Genomic DNA, 26,944 nt, shown 5'->3' on the forward strand with positions numbered 1-26,944 from the left:
CATTTCTCAACCTTCACACCATTGACTTATCAGGCCTGATAATCCTGTGCTCAGGGTAAGTCCTGCAAACCATAGGATGGTTCGCCACATCACCGCCCCTTTCGTCAGACACCAGTTGCTTTTCTCAAGTGGTAAAAAGAAAAAAATAAAAATGTCTCTAGATATTGCCGAACAACTTACGAAGACCACTGTCCCACACTGAGCTTATCCTACCCCACCCTCAGCTGCTGGGGTCCAGTGTGGCTTACACAACGTGTCCCAGGAGACCCTTCACACGCTGGGCCAGGTCCTGTTCCCAGAGAGCGGTCCTACTTTTCCCACACGCTAGGTATGCTGTGGCCACACACACTTCTGTGCCTTTGTAAAGGCCCAAATACTCCCTGATCGTATCAGGAATAGGCCAAGTGTCACTGCCGTGGGGAAGCCTTCTTCGAATGGCCCATCCAGGCTCAGTGGCTCTGTGGCTCACACTTGAACTTGACTGTTGAGGTGATAGAGTGCCCTTAGAATGAGTTTACTCGGGGGTACTGGGTCTGGCCTGGGCTCTGCCTCTTGTAGAATACTCTGTTGAGCGAATGCTGGGGCTCAGTCAGTGAGGAGAGGGGACTCTGCATGGTGAGTGTGTCTCATGTGCGGGGGAGGAGAGGGCTTTGGGAAGGCGGGTTTGCACATGAACCCCATGTGGCTGCCGTTGGTGAAAGCAGGCAATATGGGCCCCCAAATAGAACAGACTCATTGGTAGAGATTCTAGGAAGGCAGGTTTTAATTTAAAAGAAAGCGAGGCTGGAGAGATGGCTTAGCGGTTAAGGTGCATGCCTGTGAAGCCTAAGGACCCCGTTCAATTCTCCAGGTCCCACGTAAGCTAGATGCACATGGGGGTGCATGCATCTGGAGTCCTTTTGCAGTGGCTGGAGGCCCTGGCGCACCCATTCTCACTCTCTCTCTTCCTCTCTCTGTCTCTAATAAACAAATACATAGATACAAGAAAGTGAGAGTTTGGGGGAGAGAGGCTTGAGGCAAGGTTTCACCCTAGCCCAGGCTGACCTGGAACTCACTCTGTAGTGCCTGGCTGGCCTTGAAGTCATGGCAATCCTCCTACCTCTGCCTCTCCTGGTGCTAAGATTAAAGGTTTGTACCACCACTCCTGGTGAAATTGAGGTTTTTTTTCTTTAAAATTTTTTTTTGTTCATTTTTATTATTTGAGAGAGTGTGTGTGTATGTGAGAGAGAGAGAGAGAGAGAGAGAGAGAGAGAGATTGAAAGAGAGAGAGAGAGAAAGAATGGGCACGCCAGGGATTCCAGCCACTGCAACCGAACTCCAGACGCATGTGCCACCTTGTGCAACTGGCTAACGTGGGTCCTGGGGAATTGAGCCTTGAACAGGGGTTTTTAGGCTTCACAGGCAAGTGCTTAACTGCTAAGTCATCTCTCCAGCCCAAGGTTTTCAAAATTAAACATTATTTTTGCATTTAAAAATATTGGTCCTGCTCACTCTGTATGTACTATGCAAGAATGCAACTTTATTTCAGTAAAACATAAACTACATGCAGTTATTAAAAACAAAACCCTTGTTCATGGGGCTGGAAAGATGGCTCAGCAGTTAAAGACACTTGCTTGCAAAATCTGATGGCCAGGGTTCAATTCCCCAGCACCCATGTAAAGCCAGACGCACCAAGTGATACTTGTGTTTGGAGTTCACTGGCAGTGGCCAATGTCCTGGCATGCTCATTCTCTCTCTCTCTCTCTCTCTCTCTCTCTCTCTGTCTATGTCTGTGTGTGTGTGTGTGTGTGTGTCTTTCTACCTCTTTCTCTCTCTTTCAAGTAAATAAATTTGTAAAAATCCTCATTCACTACTCTTGTAGCAGTTTTGCATGCATCCTTCTCAGCCTTTGCATTTATATGTGGTTGTTTCTTCATCATATCCAGGATACTCCACGGATATCGGGACACTTGGCTGCTCAAGTCTCTCACATGAAATGGTGTTGTGTTTGCACATGGTCAAGACACTTCCTCCCTTATACTTTAACTCATTTCTAGATTACTTACAATACCTACTATAATGTCAATGACAAATAGATACCTTTAATACTGCATTGTTTAGGGAAAGATGACAAGAAAAACTGCACCTGTTCAGAATATCATAGACCTAACTAGATGGTCAGCCTTCCATAGGCTGAATGAACAGAGCTGACTAACAGGGAGTTTTGGCTGTCTGGATGTACACAAAGCACACCCGAGTGTGTCTATACACACAGGTGGGTGCGGCTTTCCTCTCATCTCCGTTCTTCCTTTGTGTTCCTCTTTGTCTGTGTTGGGGGAAAGTTACTTGCTTTTGTCTCTGTTTTGTGAAGCTGAATTAACCAACCAAGACTTGGGCAACAGGATACTCCATCACAGCCCTGTTAAAAACAAGTGTCTGGGGGCTGGAGAGATGGCTTAGTGGTTAAGCGCTTGCCTGTGAAGCCTAAGGACCTCGGTTTGAGGCTTGATTCCCCAGGACCCATGTAAGCCAGATGCACAAGAGGGCGCAGGCATCTGGAGTTTGCTTACAGTGGCTGGAGGCCCTGGTGTGCCCATTTTTTTTTGCTCTCTCTCTTTCTCTCTGCCTCTTTCTCTTTCTGTCTGTCTCTCTCTAATGAATAAATTAAAAAAATGAGTAAAAAAATTTTTTAAAAAGTGTCTGTCCACAGAGCAAACAGGATGTCTGTCTGGGAGATGCACTGCTCTGGGAACAGACTGAACTTGAGGGAACAGCCAGGATGGTGGGAGAAGTTGAGAGCCATAGGCCACCTTCTGAGAACTTGGGTGGGGGGGTGTCTCATGGCCTTTGCTGTCTCCAAAATAGAAGGCCCATTGTAGGGAGAGAGATGAAGGGGCTTTAGAGAAGAGCCGCTGAAGGAACCCAACAGAAATGAGGGCTCTGGAGCCCTCCTGAGGCTGCCCGTGGGCACTGAAGGCCATTCCATGGGGAAAGCCAGGCTTTGTTCCAGCTCTGGATTTTGTGTGATTATGACTGACAGAGAGAGACTTTATTTCTCACTTTTTCCATAGGCTGAACTATTGCCGAGGCATCACATACACAATATACAACACTGCTACAGTTTGAACTGAGAACGACAACTTCTCAACCCCTCTCCCCTTGCCTGTAGCAACGTGGCAATTTGTAGACAAGGAAAAACTGAAGCAAGGCAGGAGGATGTGCAGCTTGTGAGAGCAACTACCAGAACCCTCCTAGGAACTGGCCCTCTTCTGGCAGTGAGGGCTTCCAGCTGTTCTCGCCCTTAGCACTAGATTTCCCAGGGAAATGAAATACCTCCAGGGTCCCTATTTGTTGCAGCCATTGTTGGCAGAAATCACCTGGCCAAGAGCTGCTTATGGGACAAAACGTTTATGGTGGCTTACAGGCTCGAGGGGAAGCTCCATGATGGCAGGGAAAATGATGGCATGAGCAGAGGGTGGCCATCACCCTCTGGCCAACATCAGGTGGACAATAGCAACAGGAGAGTGTGCCAAACAATGGCAAAGAGAAGCTGGCTATAACACCCATAAGCCGCCCCCCCCAAATACACTCCCTCCAGGAGGTGTTAATTCCCAAATCTCCATCAGCTGGCGACCTAGCATTCAGAACACGTAAGTTTATGGGGGACACCTGAATCAAACCACCACAATGTTACCCAGGTACATTTCCACCTCTTCCTGGTCCAGCTCCTCCTCACGGGATCTGGGCATTTTCACTGGGCATTCTTGAATGCCCAGCTGCATGGGTATATACTATAATCCGTGAAAGTGAGTCTGGCTGCGTGGGTCTACTCTAGAAATTCCCTCATAGAAATGGCCAGAGATTTGTTTCCATAGTAATTCACAATTCTATCAAGTTGACAATCAAGATTAACCATGACAGCACCCTTAGGTGCTCCCCACCTTTTCCACTTAGCAGTTCTACGCAGGGCCTCATGGGGAGGAAACACAACGCCTGATTTGCAGAATTCTGCTGTTTACCAGACTAGAGAAGCATGGGTGGCAGGGAGGGTCTGAATCCCCTGGGTCACTTCAGCAGCCTGGCCCTTCCGGTTCTCCCAGGGGGGTAGAAAGCATGCCCTGAGGCTACAGGGCCTTTGGGTGGTGAGTCATGCCTTCCTTTCAGCAGTCACAGGCCTCTCCTGGGAGGCGGGACAGACTGAGCACCATTTGCTTTCTCTTACCTCAGGAAGAGCTGGTCTCTGTGGCCGCAAGGCAGCTGGGTCTCTAGGGTCCCCCCAGCGCGGTTCTTTCCGCATGGCTCTCATGTTAGTATGAGGTCCAGAAGCCTGGCAACCTCCCCTCGTGCGTCACATCATTACAGATAGCTCTGGTCATGCATCTTTCCTCCTTCTCAACCTCTGTGGCTCCTCCCTGCCTGCAGAGGGTCCTACACTCCTCAAGAAGGCATTCCAGCCCTCTTTAGCCCTATCAAAAACTAGGGCTCCAGACAGAGTCAATGTATGGCCCGATGCCCTCTCCTTGTTTTCCTTGTTTAGACTTGGTAATTTTTCCTAACCCACTCACATGTATTTCCAGATCTGCTCATCTAAAGTTCCATCTTTTTTTAAAAATTTATTTATTTATTTGAGAGCGACAGACACAGAGAGAAAGACAGAGAGAGGGAGAGAGAGAGAATGGGTGTGCCAGGGCTTCCAGCCTCTGCAAACAAACTCCAGACACGTGTGCCCCCTGAGTTACTTCACTCCCAGATTCCAGTAGTGAGTCCCTCCCTCCTTGTCTTCCTCCTGTCCCCCACAAAATGACATTTGGTGGTGATAGCTAGGAACACTTTGGGCGTCCACAATTTGGGATTCTGGTCCCTAGGGGGCAGAGGCTAGGGATGCAGTGTATAGGACAGCCCCATGAGACTCATGCGCCCCAGACGCGTGTGCATCTGGCTAATGTGGGACCTGGGGAATCGAGCCTCGAACCAGGGTCCTTAGGCTTCACAGACAAGCGCTTAACCGCTAAGCCATCTCTCCAGCCCAAGTTCCATCTTTTTGAATGTACCCATATTTCCAGTTTGCCCCCAGGATGCTTCTATTCTTGATGCCAGTCTTCACTTTGCATAGTCTAAATGCAGCCATGCATTTACCTATAGTAGTTACGAGCATCCCGTGTTGGTGTGAACATCACAGTGTTCACACACTGGGGCTGGAATCCTGGCTCTGTCATTTAATGTGTTGCCTTGGAGAAGTCAACTTACCGACCTGGGCCTCAGTTCCCTCATCTGTAAAATGGAGGGAATTGAAGCTGGAGAGATGGCTTAGCAGTTACAGCATTTGTCTGTGAAGCCTAAGGACCCAGGTTTGATTCGCCAGTACCCATGTAAGCCAGATACACAAGATGGTGTATGCATCTGGAATTCATTTGCAGTGGCTAGAGGTCCTGGCAGGCCCAATCTCTGTTTCTGTATCTGCCTATTTCCCTCTCTGTTTCTCAAATAAATGAATAAAATTTTTTTTTAAAAATGGAGAGAGTTACTTCACTCCCAGATTCCAGTAGTGAGTCCCTCCCTCCTTGTCTTCCTCCTGTCCCCCACAAAATGACATTTGGTGGTGATAGCTAGGAACACTTTGGGCATTCACAATTTGGGATTCTGGTCCCTAGGGGGCAGAGGCTAGGGATGCAGTGTATAGGACAGCCCCATGAGACTCTCCTGACCCTGAATGTCATGGTGAGGTTGAGATATTTGGTCTGGATGAAACAACTCGTCAGTATAATAAGGTTCCTCACAGCAGGTGCTTTGGAATGGCCATTCTTAGTGTTGTCTACAGGGCTCAGCACCCAGCTCAGCACAGAGGGGCTGAGTGTTAGGATTTGGAAGGAAGGAAAGAAGGGTTACTATTAATTCTGTAAGGTTCACGGCCAGGAAGTTAATGCCCCTGGCTTTGGGATATGGAGGCCCCAGGGTGGGGGTCGAGAAGGAAGATGCTCTGGAATGTTGTCTGTGGAGAATGAGTTGGAAAGGAGGCTGAGGTTGAAGAGCTGGTGCTCAGGGTGTGGTGGCAGCTGCTGTCCATCCTGGGCTCCTTATTTAATGGCCAGAGCACTTCTGTGTCTGCTCTGAATCACGGTGCCACGGCGAGGCATGATTCAGGCTGCAGGGCCTGAGCACAGCAAGCCGCCCAAGTGACTATTTCAGTAATAACACGGCGCGCTTTTATGTCTTCCTTTCATCGCAGGGCTCAAAGCACAGCGCAAACATTAATTAGGGCTCTTGGCACTCCATGAGGTGCTGGGTGTAAATATCACTCTCCCCACTTGGTGGAGAGGTAAACTGAGCCAGGGTGGGCAGAGTGGCTTCAGCTCTTGAGGATGGGTCTTGGAGCAGAAGCTGAGGTTTGACAGTCCCTTGTCCCAGCCCTCCAGCCGTGAATTCTGTGAGCTCTTCTTTGGGCTTCTTGGGGACACCATGAATAGAAGTGATATCTTGACTCCTTATTGGGGTAGAGGGCACTGGGGATGGATGGACCAGCATCAGGGCATGCATGGACTGTCAGACAGAGGTAAAGAGCATGGGAAACCCCTAATTCTCAGAGGTGTTTGCACCCCTCTGGGACTAACAACACAGGAGCAGAGGGTGACCTCGGAGGAGCATGGACACCCTGTTTTTAGAAGGGACAGGGGGAGAAATTCTGTCTTTCTTTGGAATTTAAAGTAAATGCAAGGCTGAAGAGATGAATCAGTGTTTAAAGATGTTTGCTTGCAAAGTCTGTCCATCTGGGTTCAATTCCCCTGTACCCACATAAAGCCAGCTACAAACGTGGTCATGTGTCTGGAGTTTTCTTGGTAGCTTCAAGGAGGCCCTGACACATCCATAATTCTCTCTGTCTCTCAAGTAAATAAAAAAATATTTTAAAAACTAAAATAAATACACAGTGCCCCTTTCAAGCTAGCACCTTTAACAACGGCTGAGCCATCTCCCCAGGCTGTAAATGGCCTTTCCAAAATGGTATCAACAGCCGAATCTGGTGCAGTGCCTTATTCTTATATTATTCTTGAATCTCTTCTGTAAATTTGAAGCTATTTCTATATGACAAGTTTAGCATAAGAGAGACAAGAAAGGAAAAGCAAAGAAGAAAGGGAGGAAAGGAGGGAGAGATACGCAGAGGAGAAGCGAGTATGCTTTTCCTAACTGCCTCTGGGCTGGCTCCTTGAACCAGCGCAGGACAAGAGTCCACCCAGAGAACAAACAGGGGAGACAGAAACTTTTTTCCCCCAGAGCCATAGTGGCCAAATGCAGCGAGCATGAAGGAAACTCAGGGAGACAGGAGAGGAAACAAAAAGAGCTTATTTCCAAACGTGGTTGAGGAACACTTGAGGGTTGAACGTGTAGCGCAGCGCCCTGATGAGGGCTTCTGGGTCATCGCCTTGGGTGCCCCGCCCCCGTCGTGCCAACCCAGCCCCCTGCGGTGACTCACCCGGGATCGTTTAAATACGGGGAGGACCAGGACAGCCTCACTCATGCTGCAGCCGTGAGCCTGCCCAGACCTCCTCCTCTCCTGGGGGCTCCCTCTGGTCCACAGGCCCGCCCGCCGAGCTGCTGGTAAGTGGGCGCTGGTTCCTCCCACCCTGGCCTGGTCAAATCTGCCATCTGGGTTTCCTGGAGAGACTCGAGAGAGGCAGAGCCAGCGTGTGCCTGCCACGCTCCAAGGCCCGGAGCTGGTCCAGCCTGCGCTGGAGATGGGAGAGACTGCCCACCCTCTACCCCATGCCGAGGAGACCAGTAACTCCCGTCTGGGAGCCCCAGCTTCTTAACACCTGTAATGTCAACCTGGGGTGCTTGAATGTTGGCTGAGGTCGAGTACAGGTGCTCCCCACCTCTCTTCGCTGGTTTGCCTCTTTCTGGGATCTGAGGTCCACAGGGGCAGGAGTCTCTCTAAGGTTCAGCCTATTTGAACCTCTATCCTCTCCTTCTACACCTGCTGGGGTGGCTGAGATATGTGGGCTGAACTTGAATCTGCCCAGGGGTGGTGAAACCTTCCTTCATGGGGTCCTCTGTCATCGACCTACAATGGTCCCAGGGCGGTTCTGGCACACCGCAGTCCCTGGTTGGCAGTTCCTATTTGGAATCCAACTATGGCTTTGCCTCTCTGGGGGTCTAACTCTGTGTGGCTTGGTGTGTTGGGGTGCGGGGTGGGAGACGCAGTAGAAGGAATCTCATTCTAGCAGTTTCTCCCTCTCACCAGCTAGACATGTCACTGGGCTTGTTGGGAGCTGATGGCTTTGAGCAGGGAGTGGCTGTAGGATTTGTGGTGAGGATCAGATGGGCTATCCACGACTCGTTCGTTCATACGTATTGAGGTGCTGGGAATTGAACCCAAGGACTCAAGCCTGATAAGCAAGCCCTCTACAACTGAGCTATAGCCCCAGCCCATCGTGGATTTTATTCCCCATTTGGTGGACCCTTATGGTGTCTCTGTCCAAATGCAGAGGAACCAACTGTGGAAAGGTAGAACTTTCTGGACGGTCCCATCTGTGCCAATGCTGATAGAGCCATTCTTTCAATGAGGATGAATGTGGTACCCTTGGGGAAGGCTGCACCTCCCAGCGATGATACTGCACTGAGAGGAAGGGGCAGAGTGCCTCTGGCCACACCCCAGTGTGTTCTCCAGCTATACTAGAAGACATTGCTTATCACAGGCAGCTCTCGAGTGTGTGAGCGTCTCTGGCTCTGTGACTTGAAAATTCCCTAACTGGTTCTTTCTTTCTGCATCGATTGAACATCTAGGGTGAATTCATAGCCAGACACTCCAATTTGCTTGTGGTCTTGAGTCAGCTGGGCAGGCTGAGCAGCGACAGCAATGCGGCAGGCATGTGACAGAGGAGGAGGCCAGAGCTCTGAAAAGACACCTCAGAAGGTGCAGGAAGGTTCTGCCAGGGCTGAGGGACACTACCCTGTCTTTCTCGGTAAATGGAGTGGTGTGGGGCTCTGATGGAAGTAGATCCAGATGTGCAGAAATGAGAAATGGGAGAGAAGCTGCCCGGACGTGGTCTTGTCTGCCAACACTGCAGAGGCTGTGATTATAGACGACAATGTGCCTCCCTAAATCCTGACCACAAGGAAAGACTCTAGCTTCACATTTCAGGGCTTCCCTTGGCTCTGAGACGAGGATTTAGAAACTTTTCCCAAGATGATTTGACCAGAAACTGGTCATTTCTCACTTTGGCTCCAAGATGATACATGGAGAAGGTGCGTGTTTATAGATGGTAGTGGAGTTTTGGGGGTGGGCAGGAGAAGGGGGAGCATGGGAAGTCCTGCCTGTTGTACTGGGTACTTTAACTTTGGGCTCGTTGTTGCTGTTGCCAAGCAAATTATAGCCCTGCTTTCACCTCTGTAGGAAGCCAAGCTTGACTTTCTCCAAGCAAGCCTGGGAGGATCCCCACAGAGAGGCTGGGAAGAAAATTGCCTTTTCTTGTTCATTTTCTTTTTTGAAAACATTTTATTTTTTATTTATTTACTGATGAGACGGGGGGGACAGATAGAGAGGAATGGGCACACCAGAGCCTCTAGCCACTGCAAAGGAACTCCAAATGCCTGTACCACCTTGTGCATCTGGCTTCCACGGGTATTGGGGAGTAGAACCTGGGTCCTTAGGCTTTGCAGGCAAGTGTCTAGCCGTTGAGCCATCTCTGCAGCCCTTGTTTTCTTTTTCAAAACAAGGAACAATATTTTGTCTTTGAAGAGCCGTGAGAGATAGAGGTCGACATTTGAGCAAGGTGGGGGATGGTGGAGAGTATTGCTAATACTACCTTGGGGCTCACGGGTGTTTTCATTTGGGGTACAGTATTGCTAGGTCATGGGACTGTGTTGTATTGCCATCACGGGATCGATCTTTCTGGTCCCCCTTTCTGAGCCTTCCTCCTCCCTCTAGGCTCCTTAGGTGAAACTGTACACAGCACAACATCAGAGAAGCATAGGGAAGGAGAAAGCAAAGTGGAGGCTGGGGGAGAAGCTGACCTTGGATAAAATTCCTGGGCAGGTCTGGAGGGCTGACTGCATGTGAGCCAAGATCAGTTTAAGACGGAAGGAGCACCTGTTCTTATAATGCCAGACAGGCTGGGGATAGGTTCTGAAGACTTGTGAGAAGATTCAGGTGTTCACCAGGCTTTTATGAAGTCTTCATTGGATTGTGTGACCTTCAGCAAGTCCCCATCCTCTCATCTACAAAATGGCCAGATGCCTTCAAAGGGCCCTTGGCACTCTCGCGCCCTGGGCTGTAAGCGCTGTGCATGGAAACATTGAGGGTGCAGGATGGATAAGGCTCCACCTTCACCCAGCCCCTTCCCCATTCTCTCTCTGTTCTTGGTGGTAAATGACACAGGCCATGAGCACTGGTCCCCAGCTGGACTACTCGGCCATGTCCTAGGTGTTTGTGAGTTTGCTGTGGACACCTACGTGGGGGTCACTGCCATGGGTGTGGGGGGGGCTTGTTAATCACCCAGAGTCCTGGGCCCCACCCCATCCTAGAGATTAGGATCTCTGTGGGAGAGCATTCAGTGATCTGATTGTACTCAACAACAAAACAGTGATAATTGTACCTCACCTTTTTGTTTGTTTGCTTTTTTGAGGTAGGGTCTCACTGTAGCCCAGGCTGACATGGAATTCACTATGTCATCTCAGGGTGACTTTGAACTCTTGGTGATCCTCCTACCTTTGCCTCCTGAGTGCTGGGATTAAAGGCGTGCGCCACCACGCCTGGCTCTGTACCTCACTTTTATTGGGGACTCATTTTGTTCCAAGAACGAGTCTAAGTACTCAACATAGATTAACTCATGTCACGCTTGCAGAGGCAGAGCTATGAAGTCAGTTCCAATCAATAAGTCTTTTAGGCCAATTCTTTTCTTCCCTTTCTTTCTTTCTTTCTTTCTTTCTTTCTTTCTTTCTTTCTTTCTTTCTTTCTTTTTTCCCTCCTTCCTTCCTTCCTTCCTTCCTTCCTTCCTTCCTTCCTTCCTTCTTTCTTTCTTTCTTTTTTTCTTTCTTTCTTTCTTTCTTTCTTTCTTTCTTTCTTTCTTTCTTTCTTTTTTTCCTTCCTTCCTTCCTTCCTTCCTTCTTTCTTTCTTTCTTTTTTTCTTTCTTTCTTTCTTTCTTTCTTTCTTTCTTTCTTTCTTTCTTTCTTTCTTTCCTTCCTTCCTTCCTTCCTTCCTTCCTTCCTTCCTTCCTTCCTTCCTTCCTTCTTTCTTTCTTTCTTTCTTTCTTTCTTTCTTTCTTTCTTTCTTTCTTTCTTTTTTTGAGGTAGATTCTTACCCTAGCCTTGGCTAACCTTGAATTCACTCTGTAGTCTCAGGGTGGCCTCAAACTCATATTGATCCTCCTACCTCTGCCACCTGAGTGCTGGGATTAAAAAAGGCGTGAACCACCATGCCTGGTTCTGTACCTCACTTTTACTGGGGGCTCTTTGTTCCAAGAACGAGTCTAAGTGCTTGACATAGATTAACTCATGTCACGCTTGCCGAGGCAGAGCTATGAGGTCAGTTCTAGTCAACAAGCCACTTAGGTCATTTCTTTCCTTTCTCTCTTTTTCTTTTTGGGTTTTTCGAGGTAGATTCTCACTCTAGCACAGGCTGGCCTGGAATTCACTGTGTAGTCTCAGGGTGGCCTCAAACTCATATCGATCCTCCTACCTCTGCCTCCCAAGTGCTGGGATTAAAGGTGTGTGCCACCACGCCCAGCTCCTGATGCCATTTCTGTATGCTGCTCCGAGGCTATGGCTGGCGAGACAGGTTGGTTTGGACACCCGGAGGCTTGACCCCAAGGCCCAACTGCTTGGTGACTTTTTCGACTCATTGGATTGAGCACCAAAGAGTAACTTGGGGAGGAGAGACAGCTTGAAGTCTGGCATCTGTCTCCAGAGCCCGCCCTCCTCACTGCAGAGGCAGCCTGGATTAGAAAACCTTTTGGAAGGAGTGGCTGGGGCAGAGAGAAAGAGATCGCGTTTGTGGGTTTTAGTTACCTCAGGTGCACAAGGAAGGGCAGGACGTGGGTGCCAGGACATGACTGTCGGTTAAGTGAAAAGGTAGACCTTAAATATTAGGGCTACCCTGCCTGCAAACTGTGAGACAGGGGGGATCCTGAAAAGCTGTGTAAGGGGTCCTCAAGCCTTGTCTTGCCAGGAACCTGTGCTTTGGGGGCACGAGGATGGAAGAGGGGTGCGTGTTTAGTCCAGTGTCCTTCTTGCCTCCAGGTGGACAGTATGAGAGCTGTTAGGGCCTTGCACCTTTTTTTTTTTTTTTTTACAGAAAGGGAAATGGAGGCCTGTAGCATTTATCTAAACTCAGGCTGCTCATGTCAAGACTTGAGTATAGGTCTCCCAGGTCCTTTCCAAAAGTCTTACTTTGTGGCATTGAAATAAGGAGTCTCGTTCTAGGGAATGTTGTGTTTAGGGAACACGAATTATGGGATTAAGCCAAGAAAGCCTCAGTTCCCCAACCAGCAGAGCCCAGGGCTTCAAGGCTAATTGGGTGTTCACTCATGAGTCACAAGGTGTTTCGGCAGGGACCCACAGCTAGCACCCTGCTCCATGGCTTCGACTCCTGGGGAGGGGCCGCGTCTGAGTTCAGGTGAGCTGTTTGCCTGTCCTTCTGTCTGTCAGCCGGGCTCTTTGACTTCACGGGCCTGATTGAGGCCAGGTCTACCTCCTCCCAAAGGGCTGGCCAGAGCGGCCACCGTGATTGAAGATGCGCTCACTGCCTCGGGGAGGAAGCTGTAATTAGGGCAGCTTGCAGGGCCTTTTACTGCCATTGTCAAGGCTGCCAAGCGGCCCAGGGCAGCGTGGGCTATTAGGCCCCCTTGTGCTGGCTCCTGGAGGCCCAGGGCCACGGCGCAGACCTGCCTGTAACACCAAGAGCTTGAGGCCCAGCTCCGCATTTGCTTTGGGTGTTCCCTCCTTGTAGGGCTCTGCGCCGGGCCAACATGGGTTCTTTGCAGGTGGCTTGGAGCAGGAGGGGGCACCCGCTGTGACAGCCACCATGCTGGAAGACAGGAAGTGACTGTGTGAAGCCTGGGTGGGCTCAGCAGATGGGAAGGTTTATAAGAAGACATGCTACAGATTCTTGTAATATTTGTTGTACTGAGTGTGGTCCATTTGAGACAACAGTGGCCCTGTTCCCACAGGGAATTATCTCTCCTTTCTTCTTCCCAGTCTATGCGGTTCCCTCCCCTGGCTCAGCCTGCTCCCCAGACTAGTCTGATACCCCTTTCTAGCTGGAGGCATGGGTTCTCAGGGGGAAACCTTCCTACCTGTCATTTACATAAGGAAAATGCAACAGGATATGGCTCCTGGGTGATGACGGGCACTTACTTTCTCTCTGGCACTTGGACTGTGACATTGACATCCTCCATAGAGCTGGGTTAAGGGATATACATTAAAAATAAGGGCTAGGGTGGGAGAGTGTGCCTCAGAAGGTATGGCACTTGTCTGCAAAGCTTAAGGACCTAGGTTCACCTCTCCAGTATCCACGTAAAGCCAGACACACAGGTGGAAAATGTGTCTGGAGGTCTTTTGCAATGGCTAGAGGCCCTGGCACACCCATTCTTTCTCTCTGCCTGCTCCCCCTTAAACAAATAAAGTGTGTGTGTTAGCTCAAAAACCTCCAAGAGGGCTGGAGCGATGTCTCAGCAGTTGAAGAACTTGCCTGCAAAGCCAAAAGACCCAGGTTTGATTCCCTGGGACACACGTACACCAGATGCACAAGGTGGCACATGCATCTGGAGTTCATTTACAGTGGCTGGATGCCCTGACACACCTATTCTCTCTCTCTGTCTCTCCCCCTCTCTCTGCCTCTTTCTCTCTCTCTCAAACAAATAAATAACAAAATAGGGCTGGGCAGATGGCTTAACAGTTAAGGCATTTGCCTGCAAAGCCAAAGGACCTTGGTTCAATTCACCAGGACCCACGTTAGCCAGATGCACAAGGTGGCGCATGTGTCTGGAGTTCATTTGCAGTGGTTGGAGGCCCAGGTGCACCCCTTCTCTTCCTCTCTCTCTCTCTCCCTCTCTCCCTCTTTCTTTCTCTCTCTCAAATAAATAAATAAAATTTAAAAAATAAAATAAAACATTAAAAAAAAAACCTCCAGGAGCCTCACCTTTTGCAAGCCAGCCAAAGAGCAAATGCTTCACATTTATCTCCCAAGGGGATGGTCAGGTGCAATCCTGCTTGCCTAGTCTCCTGGGAACAGAGGCCCAATTGTCCTGGGATCAGTTCTTGCCTCCAGTCTCTAAGACTCAGCCATGAAATCATGAGATCTTACCGGTGGGTAGGATACCTGTCCTCCAGATTGTACCTTGTGGAGAGCAGTCTTGTTTCTAGCTCCTTGGTCAAGTGGTCGTTCATCTGTGCTTAACATTTCCAGGCCAGGAGAGCTCATGACTTCCATGAGATTGTCACACTGAGTGTGAACTGAGCTGGGCTACTCGATGACCTTGGCTCACTAGCATTGGCCTCTGAGGCCACGCTCACTTAGGCTGTGTCCTTTCTTCCAGGGCAGTTCTTCACATGCTAGGAAAGGCTGTGGACTCTCCCTCTCCTCTCCTGGCTGTTCGTCTGCAGCTCCTTGGATGGATGCTCAGATGTTCTAGTTCCTGAAGCCTCTCACCGACCTCTAGGTTAGAAATTCTTCACGAAGCCAGTTGTCACTGGCCTTCCTAAAGGTCAGCGTGGGACTGAGCGCAGCAATACAAGATGTTGCCTGAACAGGGTGGGGTGGGGTGAGATCATCAAATCACCTTTGTTCCACACTTGACATTTCTATCAAGGCAGTCTCATAGTCGGGCGTGGCGGCACATGCCTTTAATCCCAGTACTCAGGAGGCAGAGGTAGGAGGATCGCTGAGAGTTCGAAGCCACCCTGAGAATACATAGTAAATTCCAGGTCAGCCTGAGCTAGAGTGAGACCCTACCTTAGAAAACCAAAAAAAAAAAAAAAAAAAAAGGCAGTCTCATGACTCATTAATTTCTGTGGGCAGTCTCATTTCTTTTTAAAAAAGTAATTTTTTAATTTTTATTTATTTATTTGCAAGCATAGAGCAAGAGAAATAGAGAGAAGAGATACAGAGAGAGAGAGAGAATGGGCACACCAGGGTCTGTAGCCACTGCAAACGAACTCCACATGCATATGCCACCTTGTGCATCTGGCTTATGTGGGTCCTGGGGAATCGAACCAGGATCCTTTGGCTTCACAGGCAAACAGTTTACTGCTAAGCCATCTCTCCAGCCCCCAGCCTCATTTCTTTGTTGCCAAAATAACAAGAAGCCCTAACCCTTAGATGCTGAGCCACTTTTGCTGTGCTGTCTGGCTTGTTTGTTTGTATGTTAGTGGCTTTGAACTCACAGAGATCCTCCTGCCTCCACCTAGCTAGTGTGGGATTACAGGTGTGAGCCACCGTGCCCGGCTCTATGTACTCTCTGTTTAAACAGTTGTTGCCTGCTCTTACTTTCTGGACTGACATTTTCCAGCACAGGTTCACTGTCGAGATGTGGACCACAGTTTATTCTGGCTCCTATCCTCCCCCTCTGGACTCCAGTGGCCAGTGCTTCTTTCCCATCCCCACAGTTCCATGGCCTCATGAAAGTTCAGCAGGGTGCTTGGATGGGCTGTGACTAAGTGGAGGCAAGGTCTGTGTTGGGGAGCAGTGAGGTGCTTCCCTCTGAGCATCTATCTTATTGAGGGAAGTAGGGCTGAGGCCACGGTGGGGAATTTCCAGCCTCAGGACTCCACCCCCCCCCCCATGAACTCAGGGCACCAGAGAAGCTGTAGAAGTGCCTTGCCTCACAGCCAGTGTGTGCCCTTGTTGGCAGCCCTCTCTTGACTCAGGAGTTCTCTCATTAGGAGAGACGCTGCATCCCTGCTCAGTCTTCACCTAGAAGTCTCGGGACTTGGGTTTTAAGATTGGAGGCTCAGTTTTCCCTGCTTCCTGCCTCCCCATAAAACGATGAGAGACAGCAACGATTCCTTAGACCTTCAAAGGTAATAGGCCCCTTTACACTGTGGGTGGAGGTCATGACACTCTCACCTATAAGCACAAGTCATTAGCTCCTTGACAAGAGGTCTTTTTGCCTCAGGAGGCCATAAGTGGATGCTGTAGATAAGCTGGGAACAGTCACACACATTGTTACAGTCTTGCACATGACACCTTCATGTTTGTTCTCCTATGCACCCCTAACAACAGCTCCCAGAGGAGACAGGTCATTACTCCCACTTAGCAGGTGAAGCAGCTGAAGTGGGGGGGGGGGGGCTCAAACTTCATTCAAGGTCAAACTATCATTCAAACCCAAGCAGTCATCTCTCAGTATTCCCATAGGGAATTATACCCGTGTCTCTGTATGTTGTGTATGTCACAAATTCACCTTCATGTATATGTCATTATCATGGGTGACTTTAAACACCAAACTTTCTGTCTATTTCCAGATCAGCTCTGTGCCCGAGGGGACATCTTGACTCACTTATACCCTTCAGCTCAAAATGTATCTAAGTTTTTAGGCACTCAGTCCAGGCTACCCAGTATTTCTCTGTGGGACTTACACCCAGAAGGCAGGCCCTGGGCATCGGCTGAGACTTAGCAGCCTCTCCCAGATCGCAGCACATGGTAGAGACAATGGCCTCTTATTGGAAGGTGGCTTCGATTAAACCCAGACGAAGCTACTTGGACAGGCTGGGGAAGAGCCATGTTGGGGATGCTGGCGGTAGTCTGGCAGGGAAGGAGAAGGGGAGGAGGGGGAAGCTGCTTGTCTGTCTGTCTGTCTGTGTGTCTACTAAAAGTGTGGACCTCTCTGCTGGCCACCATGGCTTCTCCTGACAGGCACTGGGCAACTTCCCCAGTCTCAGGCCTTATTGACTTGCTCTCCCTTCTTTTCTGTTCCCAACACAACCCTGTTTCACAAGACTGTTGAGGCACTGTGAAGGCTACAGACATATAGGATACTGCTCCTGCCCTAGGAGCCTACACGTTTGAAAGATGAGCTCCTAATCTTGAAGATCTTATTAACTAGGGAAGGGGACAGAGGAATGCCACCCAAAGCTGGCTGTAGCCTGGCAGTGGAAGAGGTTAGGATGACCATCTGTACAAGAGGGTAGCTAATACCAACTGATGGAATCTGGGAAAAAAATATAAAACAACTCCTTAGAGGCGATTGCATTTGAACTTGACCTAGAAGACTTGGGTGAGCATGGAGCTTCCCAGGTGAAGGGATTGCTTGGGCAAGGATGTGGAAATAGAAAGGTCAGGGGCTCGCTGGCCTCATGGTGGGGCCTGAAGTCAAGCCACTGGTGCAGCTGGCTTCAACTGGTCAGTAAGGCGTCTCTGACTCCCGTGTTCTTTCTTCCTGCACAGGCCATGCCACTGAAACATTACCTCCTTTTGCTAGTGGGCTGCCAGGCTTGGGCAGCAGGCTTGGCCTACTATGGCTGCCCTAGTGAGTGCACCTGCTCCAGGGCCTCTCAAGTGGAGTGCACGGGAGCGCGCATCGTGGCAGTGCCCACCCCTCTGCCCTGGAATGCCATGAGCCTGCAGATCCTCAACACGCACATCACTGAGCTCACCGAGTCCCCGTTCCTCAATATCTCAGCCCTCGTGGCCCTGAGGATTGAAAAAAATGAGCTGTCGAGCATCATGCCTGGGGCCTTCCGCAACCTGGGCTCGCTGCGCTACCTCAGCCTTGCCAACAACAAGCTGCAGATGCTGCCTGTCGGCCTCTTCCAGGGTCTGGACAACCTGGAGTCCCTTTTTCTCTCCAGCAACCAGCTGGTACAGATCCAGCCAGCCCACTTCTCCCAGTTCAGCAACCTGAAGGAGCTGCAGTTGCACGGCAACCATCTGGAATATGTCCCCGATGGTGTCTTTGACCACCTGGTGGGACTCACCAAACTCAACCTGGGCAGGAACAACCTCAGTCACCTGTCCCCCAGGGTCTTTCAGCACCTAGGCAACCTCCAGGTGCTCCGGTTGTATGAGAACAGGCTGTCGGAAATCCCCATGGGCACTTTTGATGGGCTCGGCAACCTGCAGGAGCTGGCCCTTCAGCAGAACCAGATAGGCATGCTCTCCCCTGGCCTCTTCCACAACAACCGTAACCTGCAGAGGCTCTACCTGTCCAACAACCACATCTCACAGTTGCCGCCCGGCATCTTCATGCAGCTGCCCCAGCTCAACCGACTCACGCTCTTTGGGAACTCCCTGAAGGAGCTCTCCCCAGGGGTCTTCGGGCCCATGCATAACCTTCGGGAGCTCTGGCTCTATGACAACCACATCACTTTTCTTCCTGACAACATTTTCAACAACCTGAGCCAGCTGCAAGTCTTGATTCTTAGTCGCAACCAAATCACAGCCATATCCCCGGGAGCCTTCAACGGGCTGACGGAACTTCGAGAGTTGTCCCTCCACACCAACCAGATACAGGACCTGGATGGGAACGTCTTCAGGATGCTGGCCAACCTGCAGAATGTCTCCCTCCAGAACAACCGCCTCCGACAGCTCCCTGGCAACATCTTTGCTAATGTCAATGGCCTCATGACCATCCAGCTACAGAATAACCAGCTGCAGAACTTGCCCCTGGGTATCTTTGATCACTTGGGAAACCTGTGTGAGCTGAGGCTCTACGACAACCCCTGGAGGTGTGACTCAGACATCCTTCCTCTCCACAACTGGCTCCTGCTCAACAAAGGCAGGTTAGGGACAGACGCTCTTCCCGTGTGTTCAAGCCCAGCCAATGTCCGAGGCCAGTCCCTCGTTGTCGTCAATGTCATTGTGCCCAGTGTCCACGTCCCAGCGATCTCTGAGGAGCCCAGATACCCAGAGACACCACGGTACCCAGATACACCCAGCTATTCTGATACCACGTCCGTTGCCTCTACTACAGAGTTCACCAGCTCCACGTATGACTACACCGATCTCAGCACTATTGGGGCCACCGACGGCCGAAACACGTGGGGCATGACCGATGCCCAGAGTGGGCTGGCTATTGCTGCCATTGTAATTGGCATCGTTGCCTTGGCCTGCTCCCTAGCTGCTTGCATCTGCTGTTGCTGCTGTAAGAAGAGGAGCCAGGCGGTCCTGATGCAGATGAAGGCTCCCAATGAGTGTTAGGGAGGAAGGCTGAGGAAGGGCTGAAGAAGGGTGAGACCAGAGGGTCTCCACCTCTGGGTCCACACAGCTAGGCTCTGATGGCCCTCTGAGACCTAGAGAACTTGTCCGGACCCACCTTATTCTTCTCTATAGAGAAGCAGGTTTCGCAGGACCCTCTTACGACCAAGGAGAGCCAACGGCTCCAGGGGATTTCTAGTCAACATTTGGGCCCTTCTACAAATCCTCACCCCACATTTCATCCAAGAACAATGTCCCCTGTGCCCAGCCCCTCCTGGCCTCTGTAGACTCAAGGATGACAAAGCCAGCTTATGGTGTGAGATAGTTCTCTCCCGGGACAATCCCTCTCCTCAAAGTATGACACATTGATTTCTCTTCTTTCGCTTCTCTTTTTGGGCCACGGCTTAATCTTGACATACCCCACCCCCGCCATGAAAGTGTCCCCCTTGATTTTCTGCTCCTGAAGGCAGAGTGAGTTTTCTCCTCAGAGAAGGCTCGGAAGCTTTTAGCTGACTGTGCTTGGTGCGTAGGGTTATCCGTGAAAGGAAATGAGAGCAGGCCCCACCATTCCGGGACCAAGCTGTCATTAGCATCTCTTGTGATTTTCATCTGGAGAAGGAGGAAAGGCACCCACATGACAACTGCCTTTTAGAGAACAATATTTACAAGTGACAAACTTGGTTTTCAAAAATCTTAACCCTTTATGGAATGAAACCATGCAGAATTGCTAAGTTGTAGAAACACACAAATCAAGTTTTAGTACTGAATGGAGAAAGAAACCTGGTACCTGGGGTCCTTGAATTCACACTTACACTTTTCTTTCTCAGTTCTTTATTGAAGGGTCATATACATACTTCAGAAAAGTGGTAGTGTGTTAGTGTTTACTCTGAAGAATTCTCACAAACCGAATATATCTGTGTATCCAGCCTCCTATCAAGAAACCAAAGATCATCATTGTCCCCCTCCTCAGATTGTTCTGGAGAACTTCTGGAGATGGTGTATGGACTTTCCACCTTCCCATGAGCCAGAGCAGGGTCCTCATTGCCTCTCCATGGCCAGCCCTTGCAAAGGCCCAGTTTGCAGCGGTGGAGGAGAAGATGTGGGTCTGAACAGAACAGGAGGCCCCAGGCTAGCCAGACCAGAGGCGTCTACAGAGGTCCATGCAACCACACTCTGCCTTGCTAGCAAGTCCTGTGCTGCTCATTGGGGACCTCTCTGCTGGGCCTTTTATGGGCATAATCGGCCTATTTCTGTTTTTAATTTTCATTCTCTATTTGAGGGAAGTGAAATAGTTCAGAGATGAGATCTTTTAATTGAATACCCAAGTGTAATGGAAACCAGGACTTCTTCTAGCATTGTGGTAAAATTCTCCACCAACACTAGTCAGCTAATAACTGACTGCAGGGTGTTCAGACAGCAGATGTTAGGGCATGCTGGCAGGTCACACTGGCGGAGGCTAGCTCTCAGTGGACGGGTTATGAGTTGAATGGCTTGGTTCAGGATCTTTGAGCTGGTCACATGAATACCTGCTTTGGCTGTGTTTTCTGCTACACGTATATTCACACATGTTAAGAAATGCTCAAGGCAACATGTTTTTCTTGGGACAACTGGTCTACATGTTCAAAAGGAAAAATTAACGAAATAGAGAATTTCGGGTTTCCATATGTTCCCAAGGAAGAACTTTAGCAAGGATTTGGAAATCCTTTTCCAATCCTGATTTGTGCTTACAGTTTCTTCTGCCCCATACGACAAATGAGAAATCTCCTGGGGCAGCAGGGAACTAATGGGGTAGCCAGGCTTCTGACGGTCCTCTGACACCAAAGGCTGGAAGAACTATTGGTGAAAACCGGCTCACTTTTTAGCTTTTCAACAATCTGCCCTGGAGGATCTGATGTCATCTTCCCAAGGGAGTTCTGTGTCTTCAAACTGTTTTCAAAATATCAATAGCATCTGACAGACATGTAACAAGGCCGGCTTGAGCGCATCATTCCTCTGACTGTGGCCTGTTGGTGGGCTCTAAACTGAGGCAGGGAGCTAGTCCTGCACTCCTCTTATCCAAATGGAAGCATGCCCACGCTGTAATCCTCAGAACCAGAACCATCAGGTGGCTCCAAAATGCGAATGAGGATAGAGAGAGGAGGAATCCTCCCCATTAGTGTTCCATGCTGATCTTAACATGGAACCTGTGGTCATTACATTGGAGAACTTTCCTCGCTGTCCCTAAGGCTGGCCTGAGGGCAGCTATCTTCTGATGGCCTGCCCAGAACCACACAGGTAGTATTGGCAGAATCTTATGAGCTCACCTGTTCTTTATTCCACCAGGGTGGGTGATAGAATCATCAAGCCTGGCCTGCTGCTTCTTGGCAGGCCTTTCAGTCTCCTTGAACCATTTTGTCTGGCCATGGTGAGAGTCTCCAAATACAATTGATAGTATGTCATTTCCAGTAGGATAATGTACTTGCTCAATTCTTGAGGCTGGAATGAGCTGGGTGGTTTCCAGAAGTTCGTGCAGAGTTCAGTTCAATTTCTTCCTCTACTCACAGGCTTCTGAGCCACCTGGCGATCACCGGCAGGGCAGAGCGAGAGGGGGAGTCAATGTTGGCAGATAACTATAAAGGCCAATTAGAACCACCATTTGCAAAGGAGCTCAGGTGCCTCTGTGCCCTTCAAAGCTCTCAGCACACATTTTCCTTTTAACCCTCAACATCCTGTGAAATGAGTGCCATCATGCTCCACTTGTGATAGGGCATTAGACTGCCGGCTCTGCACACAATTCCATAGGCAGTGGGTTTGTGTCTTTCTCCCACCCCTGTACAAGACTTCATGACCTGTTTAGGCATTCATCACAAGATCAAAGAAAACAGGAGTTACCTTCTTGGTGCTCCCCATAGGGTTAGGCATTGGAACTTCACTTGGTGTTGATGGACCAAAGCTTTGTAGATGCAGGAGATGATCTAGCAAGAAAGCTGGCCTCTGGGGGAAAACTGCCAGACCATGTATTTTCTGTTCCTCTCTGGAATGGAGAGGCACAGTGAGTTCCTAGAGCTTTTCATGAGCAGCCACACAACTTGCATAGGCCTTCACATGGCAAAGTGAAGCTGTATCAGGAGTGGAGTTCCAACCTCAGGAAGGGCATGGAGAACAGACAGGTAACTAGACTTGGTAATCAGACATCGGATGTGCCCTGGTTTGATCTACAAGTTACTCAAATGACTCAGCCCACAGTCCCCACAGTCAGAACCAAATCTGGCTGTTGGGAAGTAAGTGGTGGTCTTGGAAGGGAGGCCATGACTCTGGTCCAGATGGCAGGCAGTGATGGCTTCTAGGTGAAGTGCCTCCCAGCCCCTGAGTCCTTTTCCTAACAGGAGATTCTTCTCACCTTCTCTCCCGTTGCCTTCACAGTGCCTTCTAAGGTGGATCACGCTTGCCTCATTAGAGATTCATGGCAAATAATCTCAGGCACTTAGCAATACATTTAGAGATTTCTAGACCCCCAGGGGTTTATACAGTACAAGCCCTGGTGGGCAGGGTTGGGGATCTTTCCTTTGCTGGACGTTGCTTGTAACAGATTTGGTGTACAGAATCAACAATAAATGGTATATACAGGACACTACACGTGTGCTCTCTGCGGACATTCTGGTGAGGGGGTCTCAACACCTGTAGGATGCTCTTCGGGCCGCCTACATTCGGCAGACCTGGACAGTTCTTCACAAGGTCAGGCTCACAAAAAGCCTTTGGGAAAAAAGTGGGGAGCAAATAGGAATAAGAAATAAGAGCCATTGGCCACCATGGCTGGGAGAGTCCTTAAGAATAGATTCAACCACAGGAGCTGGAGAGCTGGCTCAGCAGTTAGGATGCTTGCCTGAAAAGCCTTATGACCTGCAGTTCCCCAGTACCCCCATAAAGCCAGATGCACAAATTGAAGCGTACATTTGGAATTTCCTGTGCAGTGGCTAGGGGTCTTGGTATGGCCATTCTCTCTCTCCTTGCAAATAAATACATAATAAATAAATAAATTTAAAAATAATAGGCTCAACCCATTGTACAGATGAAGAAAGTGAGCTCAAGACAGGAAATAAAGTGTGTTTGTGTGCATGTATGTGTGTGTGTACATACACGTGCACGCGCGCACACACACACACATACACAGGGTCAGCTGGACAGGACTGGCCCTCATGCCTCTGGACTCCTATTAGGACCCTACCCCAGGCTGAGCTGAGTTCACACTTAGCAGATACTGTCTGCATGAAGGTGAGCTTCACGTGTCATATGTCTAGGTCCCCAGCACTGTCCAGTTGCTGGTATAAGAGCGGGAGTTCAGAATGGGGTGGTCTACGGTTCCTCTACTCATTGTTCTGCCCAAGAAAGGGGCTTCGTGCCATGTGTTGTGGGTTTTGTTATGCTCCTGCCAGGTGTAAGCCTGTGCTGGGATGCTGGGCTGGGAAAGGGGCCGATGATGGTTACCATATTACAGGGCTGGATCCCTTTGGGGATGGGGAATAGGACCCTGCTGCCCTCCCCTGGTCATCCCAAATCCACTTGGACAGGTTTCTGGAATCTTGGATAATGGGAATGAGCTAGAGTTTCATTACCATCTCCTGAATGATTCCTGGAGCTCTCTCTTTTTTAAATTTTATTTATTTATTTGAGAGATGGGGTAGAGAAAAAAAGAGAGAGAGAATGGGTACACCAAGGCCTCCAGCTGCTGCAAATGAACTCCAGACGCATGGGCCACCTTGTGCATCCAGCTAACATGGGTCCTGGGGAACTGAACCTGGGCCCTTTGGCTTTGCAGGCAAGTGCCTTAACCACTATGCCATCTCTCCAGACCTCTCTCTCTCTCTCTCTCTCTCTCTCTCTCTCTTTTAATGAGTCAGGGTCTTGCTCCAGTCCAGTTCTAGTGACCTGGAACTCACTCTGTAGCCCAAGCTTTGAACTCACAGTGATCCTCCTACCTCAGCCTCCTGAATTCTGGGATTAAAGGTGTGAGTCGCAATGTCCAGCATATCCCTGGAGCTCTTCATGCAAGTCTCCCTCCACATGTGAGCACACACATGCAGTCTGATGCCCGCCACACACACACACACACACACACACACACACACACACACACACACTTCCCCAGGCCTTCCGCCACACCCTTCCTATAGGACAGAATGCAAACGTTTGTATCACGGTTGGCCGATTCATTGAAAAGGCAGACTTCTTGATCTAATACCAAAGGTCTGATTTGCTGTGATATGTCCAGGAGTGGACACAAGTTTGTAGAGGAGCCCGAGCCTGAGAATACAGGATGGTAGGATTGTTCCCCAGCCTGGGTTCGAGTTTCCCCAGAGACACAAGCCCTACCCCCTGCCATTCCTCAAAGACTTGCTTCTATCAGGCCAGGTGCCGTGCAGGGTGGGCCTGGGTACACTCATTCACTGCCTCTATCCCTGGGGCGAGGCTCCTCCCCTCCTCCTCCACAGTATGGACTTATAACCTGTCTCTATGAGAAAAACGCTTTCTTGCTAGTCGTTTAGACCTTGGCAATGTGGGTGATACTATCTCATGTTCCAAAAAAAAAAAAGCAGCGCTTAAAAAGCAGTCAGACTACTTTAAATTTTTATTTATTTATTTGAGAGCGACAGACACAGAGAGAAAGACAGATAGAGGGAGAGAGAGAGAATGGGCGCGCCAGGGCTTCCAGCCTCTGCAAACGAACTCCAGACGCGTGCGCCCCCTTGTGCATCTGGCTAATGTGGGACCTGGGGAACCGAGCCTCGAACCGGGGTCCTTAGGCTTCACAGGCAAGCGCTTAACCACTAAGCCATCTCTCCAGCCCCAGACTACTTTAATAGGTAGACTTCTGACATGGGTTGGTCCTAGCTTGCATGTCTTTGCTTGTTTTGGTCATCGAATCTTCATGCCACATATGCCTTAAATCATGTGAACATTCACATGCAGTCATACACAAACACTGAATGCCCCCACTCACTCAGACACTTTGATTTTCATTAGATATACCACACACATAAGGCGCACACCCTTCCACACACACTCACTCTCACATGCTCACTTCACACATGTGTGCAAACACCCCTTGAACTTACGTTCACTTTATGTATACATGCGACACCCCTCCACTCGTTCTCACACACTTAGTAATGCGTGCACACACTATACACTCACCCCACACACTCCCCCCCACCCCGATCCTGTAGCCCCCTGGTGGCAAGCCTCCAGAGTTGGGTGGTCACTGCTTCTATATACTGGGATAGCCCTGCACATGAAAGTGTTTCGCTTCACTTTGGGCCCCAATCCTGGCCTGTAATGCTCCATCCCTTTAAGCTCAGAAAGGGCTTAAGAAATTCATTACACAAATCAGCAGCACAGGAGAGCCGCCGCCCTCTCAGAATTGTCTCCATGGCCGCATTGGGAGCTGAGCAGACGCTGGGGGCTGGCTGCAGCTCAGGTGGGCCCCCAGCTTGGCCTGCATTCACGGGGTACTCACGTCACTTCAGCCTGGGGCACGTTCTGGGGCTAGTGGATACCCTTGGAGTCCAAATGGTGCCTAAAGCCTGCAACCTCTGTGGGATTTTGGCCTTACCAGGCATCTGTCTGTCCGTGGGCGCTGTTCAGGGTCATTTTGTAATCTTTAGAGGCCTTATGACCCCTGGTGACATTCCAGGAACGGTCAGTCCACATGAGGGGAGGAACCCTACCGGAACTTTCATCATGTTGGGGCACATTCAGCTGATCCCAGACGACACCGGACACCCTCTGCTCTCAAGGAAGAGCCAAGATTCCTGTCCCCACCTGTCTAGCCTGTCGCGGTAGGCTCCCTGTGGTCACTCTTGGGTCCGTGGGGTGGGAAGGGGCTTGCTGTTCTTCCTTGTCTCTCAGCTACAGCAGGCTACAGTAGCTGAGACCCCTTGCCTAGGAGGAAGAGTGTGAAAGGGGCTCAGCTATCCCAGGCCGTAAGAAGCGGGGAAGGCTGGACAGGGCCGTTCCAAAGAGGGAATGACTGGTTCTGGCCTTTGGAGAGTTGGTAGTGGATGGTGGTAGACAGGCTAACCACAGGTCCAGGGTTCAGCCTGCTCCATTCCTGTCAGGCATAATGAGTGGCTCCTCTTGCATTCCCAGAGATAACAAAGTTCATGGTCATTTTAGGACTAAATAGAGCGTTTACTATTTGCCAGACACTGTGTAATGCTTTGCATGTACTGGGGGCTAATTTTAACCCCAAGGTCTATGTTTCTAATTAGGATGAGGAAAATGGAGGGTTAGAGAGATGAAGGGGCCTGCCCAAGCCCACTTAGCTAGTAGACAGTGGGGTTTGAATTTGAGCAGATCTGGCTGGGCCAGCAGAGAAAAACCGTATCCCCACTCCACTAAGCCAGAGGAAGAGTGACCAGAGAGAGCCACACACGTTCCATTTCATCCAGCACATGGGGCCCGGTGCCATCTTTGCCCAGCCCTAAGCCAAGTGGTAAGATTTAAAGCTGGAAACCAAGATGGCAACAGCAGGATTCCGACAACCCCTGGGACTCAGGGGGACCCAGCTGACTCAAACGAGAGGAGAGGAACCCAGCATTCAGCAGAGGACATGAGCGGCCTGCCATCTAAAGGAAGAGCAGGCAAGGAAGGTTTCCAGGGGGACATAACTGGTCTCACAGGACAGGGAAAACAGGGACAGAGTCGGACAGGGAAATCTAGGCACCAAAATTTTGCAGTATCACCAAGGCCTGGGATGGGGTCAGCGGTGAGGAAAAGGCAGCGCTCAGGCCATTTCTTCTTAATTCGAAATGCCAGCTGTCTTCTCCTTCACGAAACCAATACAGCAGACATCCAAACTCCCTTGA

The 26,944-nt window shown here is 49.9% G+C and overlaps 1 protein-coding gene across 2 annotated transcripts; it reads left to right on the top strand.

Moving 5' to 3' along the window:
• The first annotated feature begins 7,508 nt into the window (after window positions 1-7,508).
• On the top strand, window positions 7,509-22,708 carry Lrrc15 (leucine rich repeat containing 15). 2 transcript variants are annotated; one of them, XM_004665703.2, is made up of 2 exons: window positions 7,509-7,569; window positions 17,352-22,708. In XM_004665703.2, the coding sequence occupies exon 2, from the start codon at window positions 17,355-17,357 to the stop codon at window positions 19,101-19,103; it is 1,749 nt and encodes a 582-aa protein (XP_004665760.1). In that variant the 5' UTR covers window positions 7,509-7,569; window positions 17,352-17,354; the 3' UTR covers window positions 19,104-22,708. The 2 variants fall into 2 exon arrangements, with proteins under 2 accessions (XP_004665760.1, XP_045006614.1); XM_045150679.1 differs by lacking the exon at window positions 7,509-7,569 and adding an exon at window positions 9,179-9,216.
• Window positions 22,709-26,944: the final 4,236 nt, after the last annotated feature.

This window comes from Jaculus jaculus, chromosome 5, assembly GCF_020740685.1.
Source record: "Jaculus jaculus isolate mJacJac1 chromosome 5, mJacJac1.mat.Y.cur, whole genome shotgun sequence".
Taxonomy (NCBI): Eukaryota; Metazoa; Chordata; class Mammalia; order Rodentia; family Dipodidae; genus Jaculus; species Jaculus jaculus.